At 39.2% G+C, this 15,229-nt stretch overlaps 1 protein-coding gene across 1 annotated transcript in view; it reads right to left on the reverse strand.

Annotated features, from left to right (window-relative positions):
• LOC110051091 (endothelin-converting enzyme homolog) overlaps positions 1-14,797 on the reverse strand; it is a 27,655-nt gene extending 12,858 nt beyond the window's left edge. Inside the window, exons 1-7 of the mRNA XM_089289490.1 lie at positions 14,466-14,797; positions 7,975-8,121; positions 7,541-7,731; positions 6,833-7,084; positions 5,546-5,611; positions 4,930-5,043; positions 346-471 (exon numbers count right to left, since the gene is read on the reverse strand). Coding sequence (XP_089145616.1) covers positions 346-471; positions 4,930-5,043; positions 5,546-5,611; positions 6,833-7,084; positions 7,541-7,731; positions 7,975-8,121; positions 14,466-14,664 — 1,095 coding nt within the window. The 5' untranslated portion in view covers positions 14,665-14,797. The remainder of the gene's footprint in view (positions 1-345; positions 472-4,929; positions 5,044-5,545; positions 5,612-6,832; positions 7,085-7,540; positions 7,732-7,974; positions 8,122-14,465) is intronic.
• Positions 14,798-15,229: the final 432 nt, after the last annotated feature.

A 15,229-nucleotide genomic window follows, 5' to 3' on the forward strand; every position in this document is an offset into this window, starting at 1 on the left:
GAACCTTCCTCGCTCTTAAAACGTGACAACAAACTTGACGATTCGACTCGATTCGCGCGGAGAAGATAAACACCACGTGACACTAAGACCCGAGAACAATAATGATACATGAACCTTCCTCGCTCTTAAAACGTGACAACAAACTTGACGATTCGACTCGATTCGCGCGGAGAAGATAAACGTTACGTGACACTAACACCTATGAAATAATCATACATGAACCTTCCTAGTTCTTAAATCGTGACAATAAACTTGAGTCGATTCGCCTGAGGTACTTGACGATTCGACTCGATACGCGGTGAATGTTGAATCATGTCATGAACAGGGAATTGCTGTTTTACGTACACTGAAAGTTGAGTCCGTACAAAAGTCAACTAATGTTTTGTCCAAAGAGTCCAGAGATCGCCCTGAGCGGTGGTCATCCCTGAGTGATTCTATTATATCCCCGGAGATTCTATCTGGATTCACTGACTGAAAAAAAAAATGGGGAGAAAGAATGAAATAAATTGAGAAGTTCAGTTTAACATCAAATTGCATAATTTGTAAGCCGCTTTAAGAGTCGCTGACTGAAAATATCGACAATGGCTGGCCAGGTTGGAAAAATCGAAAATCCTGAAACTTTGCCTAAAGAACGCTTTTAGGGAGCCACTTTCGAAAATAGTATTCCGATTTTCTTAGAATTTAAAGTCTTCGAGAAATTCGCAAAAAACGAAAATATAGCTTTTTGCCTCATTAAATATACAAAAAATATCTGGAAAATTGACAACGGTTCTCGGTATTCGCATTGAAACAATTTACAAAACTAGAACTTGGGCTAAACTTAGCATAAGTGCTTTACTTTTCTTCTATCTAACAATAGGAAATTTTAAAATTTTCAAGCATTTTGAAGGATTCCGTCGACCGTTAAAGAATTGCCTTCTAAAGCCCCTATGAAAACGGTAAAATATGCGTAGTTTTACGGGCTTAAAACGCATCTTGGTATGTCCGATATGGAACTAAAACAAGTACTGTGCAAAAGAGTGTCGTTTCTACTATAATAATATGGAAAAAAATTTCTGGGCAATCGAGGTTTACACAGGTAAATGCAAAAGTTCGCGACAGTCTCTTCTCAAATTTGCATAATGCGGTATGTGCAAAGAACTCTACTGTTGAGCACTCTAGTCTGTTTTTCTTCCATTTGTGGCCCTTGCTTTGTGGGAAATATACAAACAAAGAGTTGATCCATGCCGTTATTACAACATTGTTTCATTATTTCACGCAAGGTACATAAAACTACGGACGAAGCCCAACATATAAGTTCAAACACGCTACATGTATAACGTGACTGGCGTCACGTAATATTTATTTTCAGTTAGCTCCAATTGGAATTACTAGATAATTGAGGTTTAGACACTTGCTTATAATGGAAACATTGCAGGGTTTGTCTTTCCCGTTTATATACACTCGATTAGTCTGCAAATATTCGAAAGGAGAGTGGTCTTTTAAAGTAAATTTTAGCATGTGTCTCGATTTTGATCTTGATGGAAAACGAATCAATTAAATACACGAAATGAAAAGAAGAGGTTTTATTAGCGTGATCCAGCTAGACCAAGGAAGCAAGTTTTCTTGAAAAATAGAGTAAGAGAGTAAGTCTGTTTGAAATCGAGACTCATATAAAAATAACGGAGGTGCTCGGGGTTACTCTTCAAAAGGTCCACCGCGAGAGCTTTTGCGATACCTTTTACGGGGATTGAGCCGAAAAATATGACAGGGGATAATGTGTTGTGTAAACGGTTGTCAGTTTAACGATCGATTTTCTCTCTTTTTTAATTATTTGGAAACTATTAAGGCTAAGTAATTGAAGGCACCAACAACGACAAAACAGCACTGTTAGAAATATATCGAGTAGTCATTCTATGAAGAGACTTCTCAATTTTCGACAATTATGCAAAAAAGTTCTCCTAGCCTTTAAATAAAATTAGTGACGTTTGTGTTTGCTGGCGCGCGTTCTTACTGCCCAGTTTTTTTGTTCCAAATACTGATTGAAGAAGACCAAAAGTTAATCAAAGTATTTATTTCGACCCGATATTGGGCAAAAAAACGATTTTGGGCTAAAACGCTTTTTAAGCCCGTAAAATTACGCAATTTTTGTTATAAAGTTTTCAATATGCTTAGTTTATCCCGTGTTCTAGTCTTGTAAATTGTTTCAATGCGAATACCGAGAACTTCGACTCAAGCGCGGCAGTAGCACGACGTTTGAAACCATGCATTCACTCAGTTCGGCAGGCTGAATTAAAGTCGGCGCGACTACTTATTGCTGGTTTTCAGTGTCACGCCATTCAAAATAGATCAAAATAAAAATCAAAACCGTTCAATAGATTAAGTCCAGAATCTGGGAAATGAAAGAAGGTAAATATGCAAAGACGCTCGCCAAGATTCTGGTCACAGCAATTTTTCTTATGCAAGATATGCGGAGAAATGTTTTACTCAAATTTATAGAGATTTGTACGGAGACGCCATGCTGGCGCCCATCCGTATAGGCACCAACATGGCGGCCGGAAACCAACAGAAACATCTGTCACTGAGTTTTGCTACAAAAGCGTGAATTTATCCCTCGAGGAACTCTAAAACATTAAAATGATACTTTCTCTAAGACATGAACTTTTCAGATAGCCAAATTCCCCTAAATAAGTCACTTTTTTTAACCATCATGGTAGCTCTCTAGGCCGTCATGTAAATGCCGCGTCACGCAAAAGCTTAGAAATTCAAGCGTAGTGTATCACAAAACCAAGAACCCATTCGGAGCGAAAATTTGTATGAATATTAGTTTTCAGCTGCTCTTATACATCATTTAAGTAAAATCTCAGGAAGATCAATAGTTTTGCAGTTTGAATTTTTTGTGACGTCATATGAAAACCAGCTATAGCACGGCAGGCCTAATGCCGTTCCGCACGGCATTAGCGCGACTTGGCTTCGAAGGGCGTGCTCTTGCCATGCACGTGCCGAACTGAACCAGGGAATGACAGTTTATTTTGTTTTAGTATGAGGTACAAATGAAGAAATAAAGAAGAAGGAAAAGAAAACGAAAAAAGTCTGGTTGACTACAGATTTACCAAGAATTCACAAAGCTACAACCTCGTACCAAATCTGTAGGAAGCTTTTCATGTTTACATAGTTTTAACCTTTCCGCAGCGTGCACTTCCTTCCCACACTCGGGGAGGCTTGAGTAAAAGCGCAGGTCAGTCAGTACTAAGGCCGTCATATATCATGGAGGGCTGGGAAAGATGTATCAAGCTCACAATACCTTCAAAATACATTGCTGTAAATGCACTAAAGGTAACTGTCATTTTATAGTTCATCCACTAGGTTGATTTTCTTAAGAACTACACCACGGAAAATGTCAAAAATACCATTTCCGAGCCCCTAGACTTAAAAAGGTTTTTTGGGGGGAGGATGCCCCGAGACCCCTCCACAAACTTGCGCCGGCACCGCTCGTTTTTAAGCCCCGCACCTTTCTTTTACTTGAAAAAAGACTCCGCCGTCCCTGTGAATTCATATTCTGCTGCATCAGCTGCAGTTGCTTTCTAGCATTTAAAAAGGTCTTCAGCAAAGCAAACTTCTTCCGATCTTCTGCGCGAATGAATTAAATTCGACGTTTGAATCTTTAATAGCTCTTTGTCATGCCACTGCCGGGCCAAATTTATTTGAGTTCGGCACGGCAGAAGCACGACGTTTGGACTAGGCCGAATTCCAACCGAGGTCAGATCGCGGGATAGACATCAAATAGTCTTACTCTATTTTTCAAGAAAACCTGCTTCCTTGGTCTTGCTGGATCACGTTAATAAAACCTCTTCGTTTCATTTAGTGCTTCTAATTAATCCGTTTTCCATCAAGATCAAAATCGACACACAATGGTTAAAAAATACTTTAAAAGACCAGTCTCCTTTCGAATATTTACAGACTAATCAAGTGTATATAAACGGGAAAGACAAACCCTGCTGTGTCTCAATTATAAGCAAGTGTCTAAACCTCAATAATCTAGTAATTCCAATCGGAGCTAACTAAAAATAAACATTACGTGACGCCAGTCACGTTATACATGTAGCGTGTTTGAACTTATATTTTGGGCTTTGCCTGTAGTTTTATGTACCTTGCGTGAAATAATGAAACAATGTTGTAATAACGACATGGATCAACTCTCTTTTTGTATATTTCCCACAAAGCAAGGCCTACAAATGGAAGAAAAACAGACTAGAATGCTCAACAATAGAGTTCTTTGCACATACCGCATTATGCAAATTTGAGAAGAGATTGTCGCGAACTTTTGCATTTTACCTGTGTAAACCTCGATTGCCCAGAAATTTTTTTCCATATTATTATAGTAGAAACGACACTCTTTTGCACAGTACTTGTTTTAGTTCCATATCGGACATACCAAGATGCGTTTTAAGCCCGTAAAACTACGCATATTTTACCGTTTTCATAGGGGCTTTAGAAGGCAATTCTTTAACGGTCGACGGAATCCTTCAAAATGCTTGAAAATTTTAAAACTTCCTATTGTTAGAAAGAAGAAAAGTAAAGCACTTATGCTAAGTTTAGCCCAAGTTCTAGTTTTGTAAATTGTTTCAATGCGAATACCGAGAACTTTGTCAATTTTCCAGATATTTTTTGTACATTTAATGAGGCAAAAAGCTATATTTTCGTTTTTTGCGAATTTCTCGAAGACTTTAAATTCTAAGAAAATCGGAATACTATTTTCGAAAGTGGCTCCCTAAAAGCGTTCTTTAGGCAAAGTTTCAGGATTTTCGATTTTTCCAACCTGGCCAGCCATTGTCGATATTTCCAGTCAGTGACTCTTAAAGTCTTTGTTCATTTCACAGTAAACACCAACGTTATTTTGTCAACTAGTTTAACCTATCAATGCTAAATTGCAGATTTTCATAAATTTACCTGAGCAATTTTGGCCTCAAAATCATAGATATCCATCATCTTCCGATAGGAATCCACCCCTCCTCCAAGAAGACGTGCTATGGTTTTCATGTATGTTTTGTACGCCTCCCGGATCTGTAGTTTGAATAATGACAAAAACGGCTTTTGTTATAGAAGGAAAGTTATCACTCTGACAATCACAAATTACACAGAATCGAGTTAATGAATCAAACCTCAAAGTATCCGACGCAGACGATGTAAAGCGCGGGCAAATGTGTCCGAGCGTGTCGCGAATTGTTTTGGGTTTATTACTGATTGAATGACAAAGTGACGCGAGGCTTATAAGCCTCAAAATCGGTGATATTCGCAGTTTTTAGTTCACTTGTAAAAGTTATTATTGCTAGGTCGATTATGAACGAAGAATCATGGAGTTATATACTGCAGCATGCATAGAGTGTAAGCTCTGTAACTGTACTTACCAGCGATATTTTGTACTTAGGTACTTTTAGTTTTGTTTAAATTTCACTTAAATATCACACCTTTTCTACGCTCATACAGACTTTAATTTCATTCACCGACACGAGTTCGATTATTTCCCCGACGACTTGCGACCCATAATAAAATCTTTCTTACAAACCTTTACGCCCTCACTTGAGTAATCAAAATAATAGCCAATACCCAGTCCCAACGAGGAGAAACTGATCTGAAAAAACAACAACAACACAAGACAAGAATGAAAATAGACTTGAAGATGAGTAAGTTACTCTACTTTAGAAATTCCAGGTGGAATTCATGATGCCATCATACCATGCCCTACACCGCCTTCCCTACCCTTTCAATAATTGTCTCCAACAGATGGAGAAGCTACCAAGAAATTAATGAATTCTGCTGAATTTCCACGTGCTTAGATTTACGCAGAAATGTATTATCAAATTTGCACTGATGTGCAAATTTGCACTTGATTTGCTTCTTTCTTTTTTCTCACATTATTGTTATTTTCTGTTTCTCTAAGTCGCATAAATTAAAGTCATGGAAATAAAGCTGCTTGTTGTTATTGTTATACTGGCTCTGGTCGCATCAACGCTATTATTAACTGAGGTCATCATAAACAACTTTAGTTAGCCATTTCGATCGCGCGACCGGCTCTCAATTCACTCTAACTCTAGTCAAGAAATTCATGATTCAATGATGTAAGCGCGTAGATAATTCATCAAGTTTAAACAAGGAAAATCAAGACCGTGAAGGTGTTTGGATATATGACCTTAGTTGGCAAAGATTTTTACGATTTTATTTCTTCGTATTCTCCTCAATTTAAGTTTCCATTGAGAAGATACATCAAACACCTCAAAGCCAGTCAAATATACTCCGAAGCGTTTAATTTCAACTCTCTTGTCGGTCAGTTTGGAAATGTGGTCAAACACTGTCTCTCGTATTTGATATGTTACATCTAAAACAATGCAATCCAACTAATATAATAATATGCGAGACGAATTATTCTCAAACTTTTGTTCAGTGTCATTTTTTCTTGTAAGTGCTGTTAGTTTTTGTGTTCTTATTTTTTTTATTTTATTATTATTATTTTTTTTTTGTGGTATAGCATTTATTGAAGTTATTTAATTATCTTACGCTTTCGCAATGTTGTAGGAATTTATGTCTATGTAAATAAATCTTATTGTCGACGTTGTTGTTGACTAACCTGGCTAACCCAACCCTACCCTACCAAATCTTACCTTGTCCTTCCCTACCATACCTACCCTTCCCAAGCGCCGCATCGTACCCTACCCTATCTTTCCACGTGCCATAATCTACATTGCCCTAACAAACCTTACCATAACTTACCTCACTAAATCCCAATCCACCGCTGATTTACATACCATGATAATAAAATCGAACACACAGCAGTAAATATTATAATTATACTCACACTTAGAATGTGTTGGTTTGAGTCCTGCAGGTCTGTACGAACGGATACGGAAAGCAAGGTCTGCACATTCAAGTCTCTTAGAACGGCGCCCATTTTCTCTGTCACTGTCCACGAGTTCATTCCATCCCCAGTCACTGTCCAGCCGCCATACTGCTTTATCAAGTTTTCCAAAGGCGAAATCCCTCGACGCTCAATAGCAGCAGTATCTATACATGTATCGTAGATCTTGGCAGTTTTCACGATAGATGAACTCTACAAGACAAGATGGCATTTAACAAGCCTTAATCAGTTGAACCAAATCATGCTGGTCTTCACTGTCACGCCATCAATCTGATTGGTTCTTGAACTACAAGACGTATCAGTTCAATATACAACTGGCACATACCAACCTGTATAAATGCAAAGCCCTGCAAATTTGCCTACAACACTTTTCAAATAACGCCGGAATGAAAACCCGCACAGACCTAAATCTTAGTAAAGTCTATTTTTACATGTCAGTCATCTATCACATCCAGATTCTTCACTCAATTTATTGAGTGGTCACGATTTTTAGTTTTGATGGCGTTACAGTGAAAACTAGCAAAATTTCAAGTCAGCTATGTTTTAGTGTAGATGAGCAAATCCGGCTTTCTGATTGATCCATTCCAAACATTCTACGTTCTGGTTGGTTTGCATCTGGTTAAGCGTCCTAGACTACTCGTGCCAAACCTTTGAATAGTTCGAGGCAGCAGTCTCCATAGCTTGTCGTAAAACCTCCATGTTGTCGTCGTTCACGATAGTGAAGCCAGTCTCGCTACTCTGTTCCGCACTGAGATGATGGGTTTTGAAGAACCCTCCGCATGCGTAGGAATAAAAGTCGTCACATGGATCCACATTCTTGTCCAACTGATTGGAAATGACTTGGAAGAAATTACGACAAATTGTTAACAAGTTAAGCTAATACATTGTCTCTGCAATAAGGACTGGCTGACCTTCCTTGTAAACTTACTATAACAACTATGCTCTTTTGAAACACACAATGAGCCAACTTGATTTGGTAAGTTCTCTGTAAATATTTGCCTGTGTTTAAAGCTCCGGAAGTTGTAGATGCAGTTTAACCGAGCTCTAAACAGGTTACTTTAACATCAAAATGTAAAACAAACCTTCAGACGGTGTGGGTGGTGCCGTGGGTCGCTCTGTGGGTCGCTCTGTGGGTCGCTCTGTGGGTCGCTCTGTGGGTAGTTTCGTCGTCATATTGGGGTGGTGGTGTGGCGAAGTTCTTGTCGAAGTGGTTGAAATCGGCGACTGCCCTAGAAGTAAAAGCACTGTATTAAATCAAAACATTGAAGCTACAGAAGTTTTTCCAACCGACCGGCAATAGCTTAAAGAACTAAATTAAGTAAGACGTACAGACTGAACAGGGGAAGTATATTTTACTGCAAACGACCAGATGTTCTCATAGTTCAGCAGTTCAAAAAATTTCGTAGAAAGATAATTTTGTCCAGGCTTTGAATTTGCACCAACAAATACTTGGAACAACCTGAAAGGCCAGCCCACGTTAGGCGAGCAGCCTGGATTTGATTTCCGCCCTATGTGGGTCTTTGCGCCAGCGAATTACGAGCTGGCGGGTAGATTAGCTTTAACCGCGGGGTCATTTTGAGACTTCACCATACGGAAGCCCCAAAGGGACATCCACTTCTTAAAAATGGTATTTTTTTTTTTGTAAATGGGAGTTTGCTTTTCGAAAATGGGAGTTTGTTTTTCGAAAATGGGAGTTAGTTTTACGAAAATGGGAGTTTGATTTTCGAAAATGGGAGTTTGGTTTTCGAAAATGGGAGTTTGTTTTTCGAAAATGGGAGTTTGTTTTACGAAAATGGAAGTTTGTTTTTCGAAAATGGGAGTTCGTTTTTTCGAAAATGGGAGTTTGCTTTACGAAAATGGGAGTTTGTTTTTCGAAAATGGGAGTTTGCTTTTCGAAAATGGGAGTTTGTTTTACGAAAACGGAAGTTTGCTTTTCGAAAACGGGAGTTTGTATTTCGAAAATGGGAGTTTGTTTTTCGAAAACGGGAGTTTGTATTTCGAAAATGGGAGCCTTGTTTTACGAAAATGGGAGTTTGTTTTACGAAAATGGAAGTTTGTTTTACGAAAATGGAAGTTTGTTTTTCGAAAATGGGAGTTCGTTTTTTCGAAAATGGGAGTTTGCTTCACGAAAATGGGAGTTTGCTTTTCGAAAACGGGAGTTTGTATTTCGAAAATGGGAGTTTGTTTTTCGAAAACGGGAGTTTGTATTTCGAAAATGGGAGCCTTGTTTTACGAAAATGGGAGTTTGTTTTACGAAAATGGGAGTTTGGTTTACGAAAATGTGAGTTTGGTTTTTCGAAAATGGGAGTTTGTTTTACGAAAATGAGAATGATGATAAAAATGATTGACAGGCCAAACACGACTCCTATTGGTCAAGATAGAGCTAGCCAATGGCGTAATGTACTTTTCGATCCTGATTTGTTTGCGCGTGAATAGCTACATTTGAATCATGTGGTGCCAGAACGACCAAAGGAGGATTAGACATAAACATCGAGCTTGAGAAACATAAGCTCGATCAGATAGCTGCAAAAAACATTAAAATGTCTCAAGATAAACGTATAGCTTTCTTGAAGTAAAGCTACGGCGTCTCCGAAGAAAAACGTACGAGGGCAAATATGATATCCGTGACAACAATCTCTACTGACTACTGTACTTGCAAACAGTTTTAATTACAGCCGGGCCAGGCGTCACAATATAGAATGGGTGTAAGCAACATGTTCACGGTAAATTTCGTATTTTGGTCCTTAAAAGCAAATACTTGGAGATTTAACAACATAGCTTGCAATATAAATGAGCCAAAACAATGTATAAACACATGGCAAATTACAGAGGTGTCAAACTCGACGAAGTGACATGCAGATAACAGCGGAAATCATGCCGACCTATGACCTATAAAAATTTGCCATAGCACGATCTAACGGCTCAACTCTACTTAAATAATAATGACAATAATAATAATAATAATAATAATAATAATAATAATAATAATAATATTTAGTGAGGGAATCCAACTCGCCAATGGCGGTTTTCAGTGGACCCCTCCTAAACAAAAATCACCTAAAAATGACATAAATAAGAATTACTCCTTATAACACAGCATGAAGTGCCCTTCATAAACACGAGAGAAGCGACCAAAACAAAGCCGGGTCGAGTGACCGAACAGAGAACGGCAAATGTACAAGTATCACGAACCGTAGAAGTCGTGAAGGCCAGTCAACCCTATTTTACACTGAAATGTCGTCAAAGACACACAAAACAACGAGGTCGAGCTTCAAACAAATAAGGATTGAAAACTTTACATTACGCCATTGGCTAGCTCTATCTTGACCAATAGGAGTGGTGTTTGGCCTGTCAATCATTTTCATCATCAAAAAAACCCTCCCATTTTCGAGAAAACAAACTCCCATTTTCGAAAAACAAACTCCCATTTTCGCAAAACAAACCCCCATTTTCGCAAAACAAACTCCCATTTTCGTAGAACAAACTCCCATTTTTAAAAAAAACTAACCCCCATTTTCGTAAAACAAACTCTCATTTCCGAAAAACAAACTCCCATTTTCCTAAAACAAACTCCCATTTTCGAAAAAACAAACTCCCATTTTCGTAAAACAAACTCGCATTTTCGTAAAACAAACTCCCATTTTCGAAAAAGCAAATTCTTAATCTCGAAAAACGAACTCCCATTTTTCAAAAGTGGATGTCCCTTTGGGGCTTCCGTATCACCATCCTTCCAGTGCCTCAAAAACGAGGGCCTACTCGCGGGCTTACCCACGGTATGGAGTCAGATCGAGTACAAAATTCGAATTTTCATTTCGCGTCTTCCTGTGTTTAACAAATCGTAAAAATCTATGCTAACTAGATCAAATGACTAATCACCGTGTAACCTGAGTTCGGGCTGTATGGAGGAAGAGAGTTCCTGAGTACGTGTTTGTTATGGTCGCATGAAAAATAAAAAGCAAGACAAAAACACTAGACCTGATACAATTCTTCCATAAAATCTCTCCAGGTCGACATCGCAAGAGTTTAATTGGCTAAATGAACAATAGCCCCCGCTTAGAGTGAAAACACATGCGGGTTTCGCGGGGACTCTAGAGAATGTTGAATGACACATGTCACCTGTTTTCTTCAACTGGAGATTTAATATCCAGATCTAGTTAATGTGTATTAGCTCGGCATGAAAACGTAACGTTCAGTTCCAGATTGAAATATTAATGCAGAGAATCATATCATGCGACTATTTTGCGTTATTTTGCAGAGACCCGCTTAAGACCAATGATTTATAACGCACGTGCAGAGATTACCTATCATTCTATTTCAAAAGAGAATGAAGGGTAAGAGAATTAATTCCCCGAAAAAGACCTTACCCCTAAGCTAATCCCGCTAAAGTTATTATTAAATCACTGCAGGTTTCGGAAATCTAGGAGTGGATCCAGAAAAGAACAATCCCAGGTGGTCATACACGCCTTTATATCCCCCATGAAAACATTCTCTTAACGCGCGTTAGATGTAAATGGATAATTAAGTTCCTGAGAAGACTAAAAGAAGGACATTAACGGTTTCTTGACTTTAAAAACTCGAAAAAGCGGGTGCTCGTGCGTAAACAGCTGCAAATTTACCAAGGAAAATTCAATACGTGCGATTTTGTTTAAGCGTAAAGTTCAATAATGCGTAGAAAAATAATTGGAAATCGTTATTTGCGTTAATTATAGTTAGAATTCTACTAAAACAATTAGGTTATTCGCTCTCAATTTCTATGAGGCGATAGTTGATGAGGCCGAAGGCCGAATCAACTATCGCCTCATAGAAATCTCTAGCTCATAAAAACAGGATGAGGTGTTTGTGATATTCAGAACAATCAAAGTCGAAGTTGGGGTTCTCAGTCGAAGCCGAAGGCTGAGGCTGATAACCCTTACCGAGACCTTGATTATTCTGGATATCACAAAAACCAAGAGATTATCAAGGTAAGAGAGTGAATCCCCCATATAGGCCTTCTACCCAAGGTAATCCCCCTTAAGTTATTTTTAGACATGGTACCCAGTTCTTCCGAGGATGTTCCTCGCGCGATGAGTGGACAGCCGAAGCGACTTTCTCGAAACTACCTGAGACGAAATGGCAGGAACGTCATTTTATATGTTTTGGTTTCGTTTCATACCAGAGACGTTTTCTGAACCCTTAGCCGCCTTTTCGTTCGGCTGGGCTTTCGTTTGTTTTATGCTCGTTTGGCTGTTCATTATTTTGCCGTTTATTGGGTTTAATTGAGCAAACGTCAACGGCAACGGCAACGAGTACAATGGCAGTGTAAGCATGCGTTATAATTCTTTGTTCATTTCTCTGCCGTTGTTTACAAAAGGTCACAAAACAACAACGTGAAATAGCCACATTATGCATACTCGAGAGAACGTGACTATACGAAGGCCAATTTTGAAAATTTCTTTTTCGAATTTTGAAGCTGTCTTACACATTCTGTTTGGGATATTTCTGACAGTATAGACAAACTGAATGAATCTAAATTCTCGGGAGCTTCGTAGGTTGAATATAAATATTAAGTCGTTTTTCAATCGACGTTGTTTTTGGCGTGGTTGCCGTTGCTGCTTAAACTGCTTTTTTCTACTTGGGCAGCGAGCGTCTGCCTGCACTTTCGACCATCTGTTTGTTCGGTTGCCTAGCTTGTGTTTGAGCGTTTGTTTGCTTTGCACTCGTTTGTCGAAACATTTCTCTGCCGTTCATTCAGTTGTTATTGTTTGTGCAGGAGACATCCGTCTGTTATTTTAAACTCCAATTAGAGTTTCAAAATGTATTAAAACATAACGAGAGCGGAAGCTCCTTTGCTTGCAATCAAAAAATCAAAGAACACATTTCCACAGCGTTGGAGACTTTCCTTTACTTTGAACGAAACGAAACATAAACAAATCCTCCACTAAAGCATCCACACAACGCGCTAGTAATATCCGCGGAAGAACTGGGTACAATGCCTAAAAATAACTTAAGAGGGATTACCTTAGTTAGAGGACCTATATGGGGGATTGACTCTCTTGCCTTGATAATCTCTTGCAAAAACCGAATCTAATGATTTTTTATTATAGATTGAACGACAAAAAAAATTTAAGTTATGTTTTTCCTTCTTCACAGATGGCAAGCAACATTAAGCGCGCGAACTTGACATGATTACCCTTAGAAATCATGCACCGCTGTCGTGCATGACATGATTTCCCGTGACCTTGAGTGTCCTTGACATGATCATTGTATAATCTATAGATAAATGGCCCATTATTGACTTAGCGCGATAATGGGTTTTATGCTGAGGCGGGGCGTTATCTTATCTTACGGTACAAGCTGCAGAGGTAGATAGCCGTTAATGGGCTAGACACCACACGCAGAGCAAGCTTTAAATTCGTGTGCTCTGCTAACCCTCTCCCCTTTTTCTGCCAGCGCCGATCGTGATAGCTGTTTAGCCTTAGAAGCGTACTTTACTTTCTTTCGTCGGCCCTCCACCATCCCCTGAGCTCCTCCTCTGCTCTCGCTACCTCTTACTGGGCTGGCTGTTTTTCGCCCCAACTTTATTCACTGAATCAAATATAGCGATGTTTAATTCATTAATATGACACCTTAGCATTTGAATGGTTTGAAATAAACGCCACGTGAGTGGCCAAATTAATCCAAACAAGTGTTTCAGTGATTCAGTGGTTTCTGGCCGCATGCACGACCGCGATTATAACCATTTCATTATAGTCTTTTGTGCGCTGGGTTTATAAATAGGCGTCGCTCTCGGCATAAATGACGTTACAGGCGCTGATTTCGAAAATTCACTGGGTGCGCTTTCGGCTAATTAAATAAGAGCTAGTGAGTCAGGAGATGGGCTCCTCGGTGAGTTCAATGTATAATAACACCAATTATCGCTTTCCCTTGAATTAAAACTACTGCCGTGTCGCGCATGACTAACTTTCCATGTGCCGCAGACAACCATAATTTGTGTCAAGATGCAAAACCTAAACAGGCCATGCAGTTAGCAATCAACAGGATTGACAGGTTCGAAACCTTAGTTATCTGATGCAATAAAGGAAAAAAAGACTCGCACAGTCCGCTGACTCCGCTCCTATACAACACAACTGCTGTTATCACTTCCTAAGTTTTTCCTTGATTTTTATTCCTCGCGTAATTCGAGACACAATTAAGCACGGTATTTAGAGAGTTTAGTATCATCGCTTTAACTTTTTGTCACAGAAAAGTCCAACACAAACTCAAAGAAATTTCAGTCTTGACTGTGCCACCGACAGTGTTTAGAATGAAATGACTGGATTAGATTTTTGAATCAAACAATGATCAATTAAAATGTCAAGGAAGCCCGGATGTTTGAAAAGCATACCTAGACACTTCCCTGTCTCTCTCGCTCTTCAAGTTACGAATGAGTTGGCTGTACCATTTGCATTAAGGACCAGATATAGTAAACCGTTAGCTTAAGAAGGTGGTGTGGGCCCTAATAGATGTCCCGGCAAGTGCACATAGCATTGAATTTTCTTTTGATGTTTCATGCACAGGTGTTTCCACAGATCATTAAATTTCCAAAGTCACATACCTTCAGAACTGGACGTCTTAGTAACAATAAAAACAACGGCAAATATAACACCAGCCAGGAAGAGAAGTACAAGGGCAAGAACAAACAGGCGACATTTGCTGCAATGACGTCGAAGTCGGTATTTTATGCCCACTGAATCCCCATCGTCGACCAGTTCGACCTCGCCGTCTGCAACTGGACTTCTCAGGTTCCTGAACATTCTTGAGAACTTGGTTAGTGCAATGCAGCGAAACGCTATCTGTAAATGTATGGGTGGATGCTACAAATGACAAGAAGGTGTAGAGTATCCGGCGGTGTGGACGCGAGCAATTCTGTGTAACACTCACTCAAAATTTCCGAGAGCGGAAGGAACTGTCAATCAAACGGGTTCAAATAACACCTGCGATCTGTGATGCGTAAGTACAAAGGTGCATAAATGACATTGATTGTTCAGAACACGCTAAGCGGAAGTTTTGGTTCCAAGCGACCACAACAATGACCTTCAGCGGCTTAGGCCTGCATAATATATTGTGATTTCGCGGTAAATTCCGTTTGGGATAACGGAACACAAAATCAATTTTTCTTTAAAAGATAGATGGATCACAGCTTATCAGCTGATTTCCCAAGCCCTTCTGTTCCGAGAGAAAGCAATAAAAACTGGTAAAATGGCACCACGGCAGTACACGGCGACGTTGTTTGGAAAGGAAAATGTTAACGGGACTTGAGAAAAGTTAATTTAAACAACTAGGGTAAAATTACATGTAACTCCGAGCAACTCGTTTGAC

Source organism: Orbicella faveolata, unplaced genomic scaffold (genome assembly GCF_042242905.1).
Source record: "Orbicella faveolata isolate gen_17 unplaced genomic scaffold, um_ofav_v1 contig_2, whole genome shotgun sequence".
NCBI lineage: Eukaryota > Metazoa > Cnidaria > Anthozoa > Scleractinia > Merulinidae > Orbicella > Orbicella faveolata.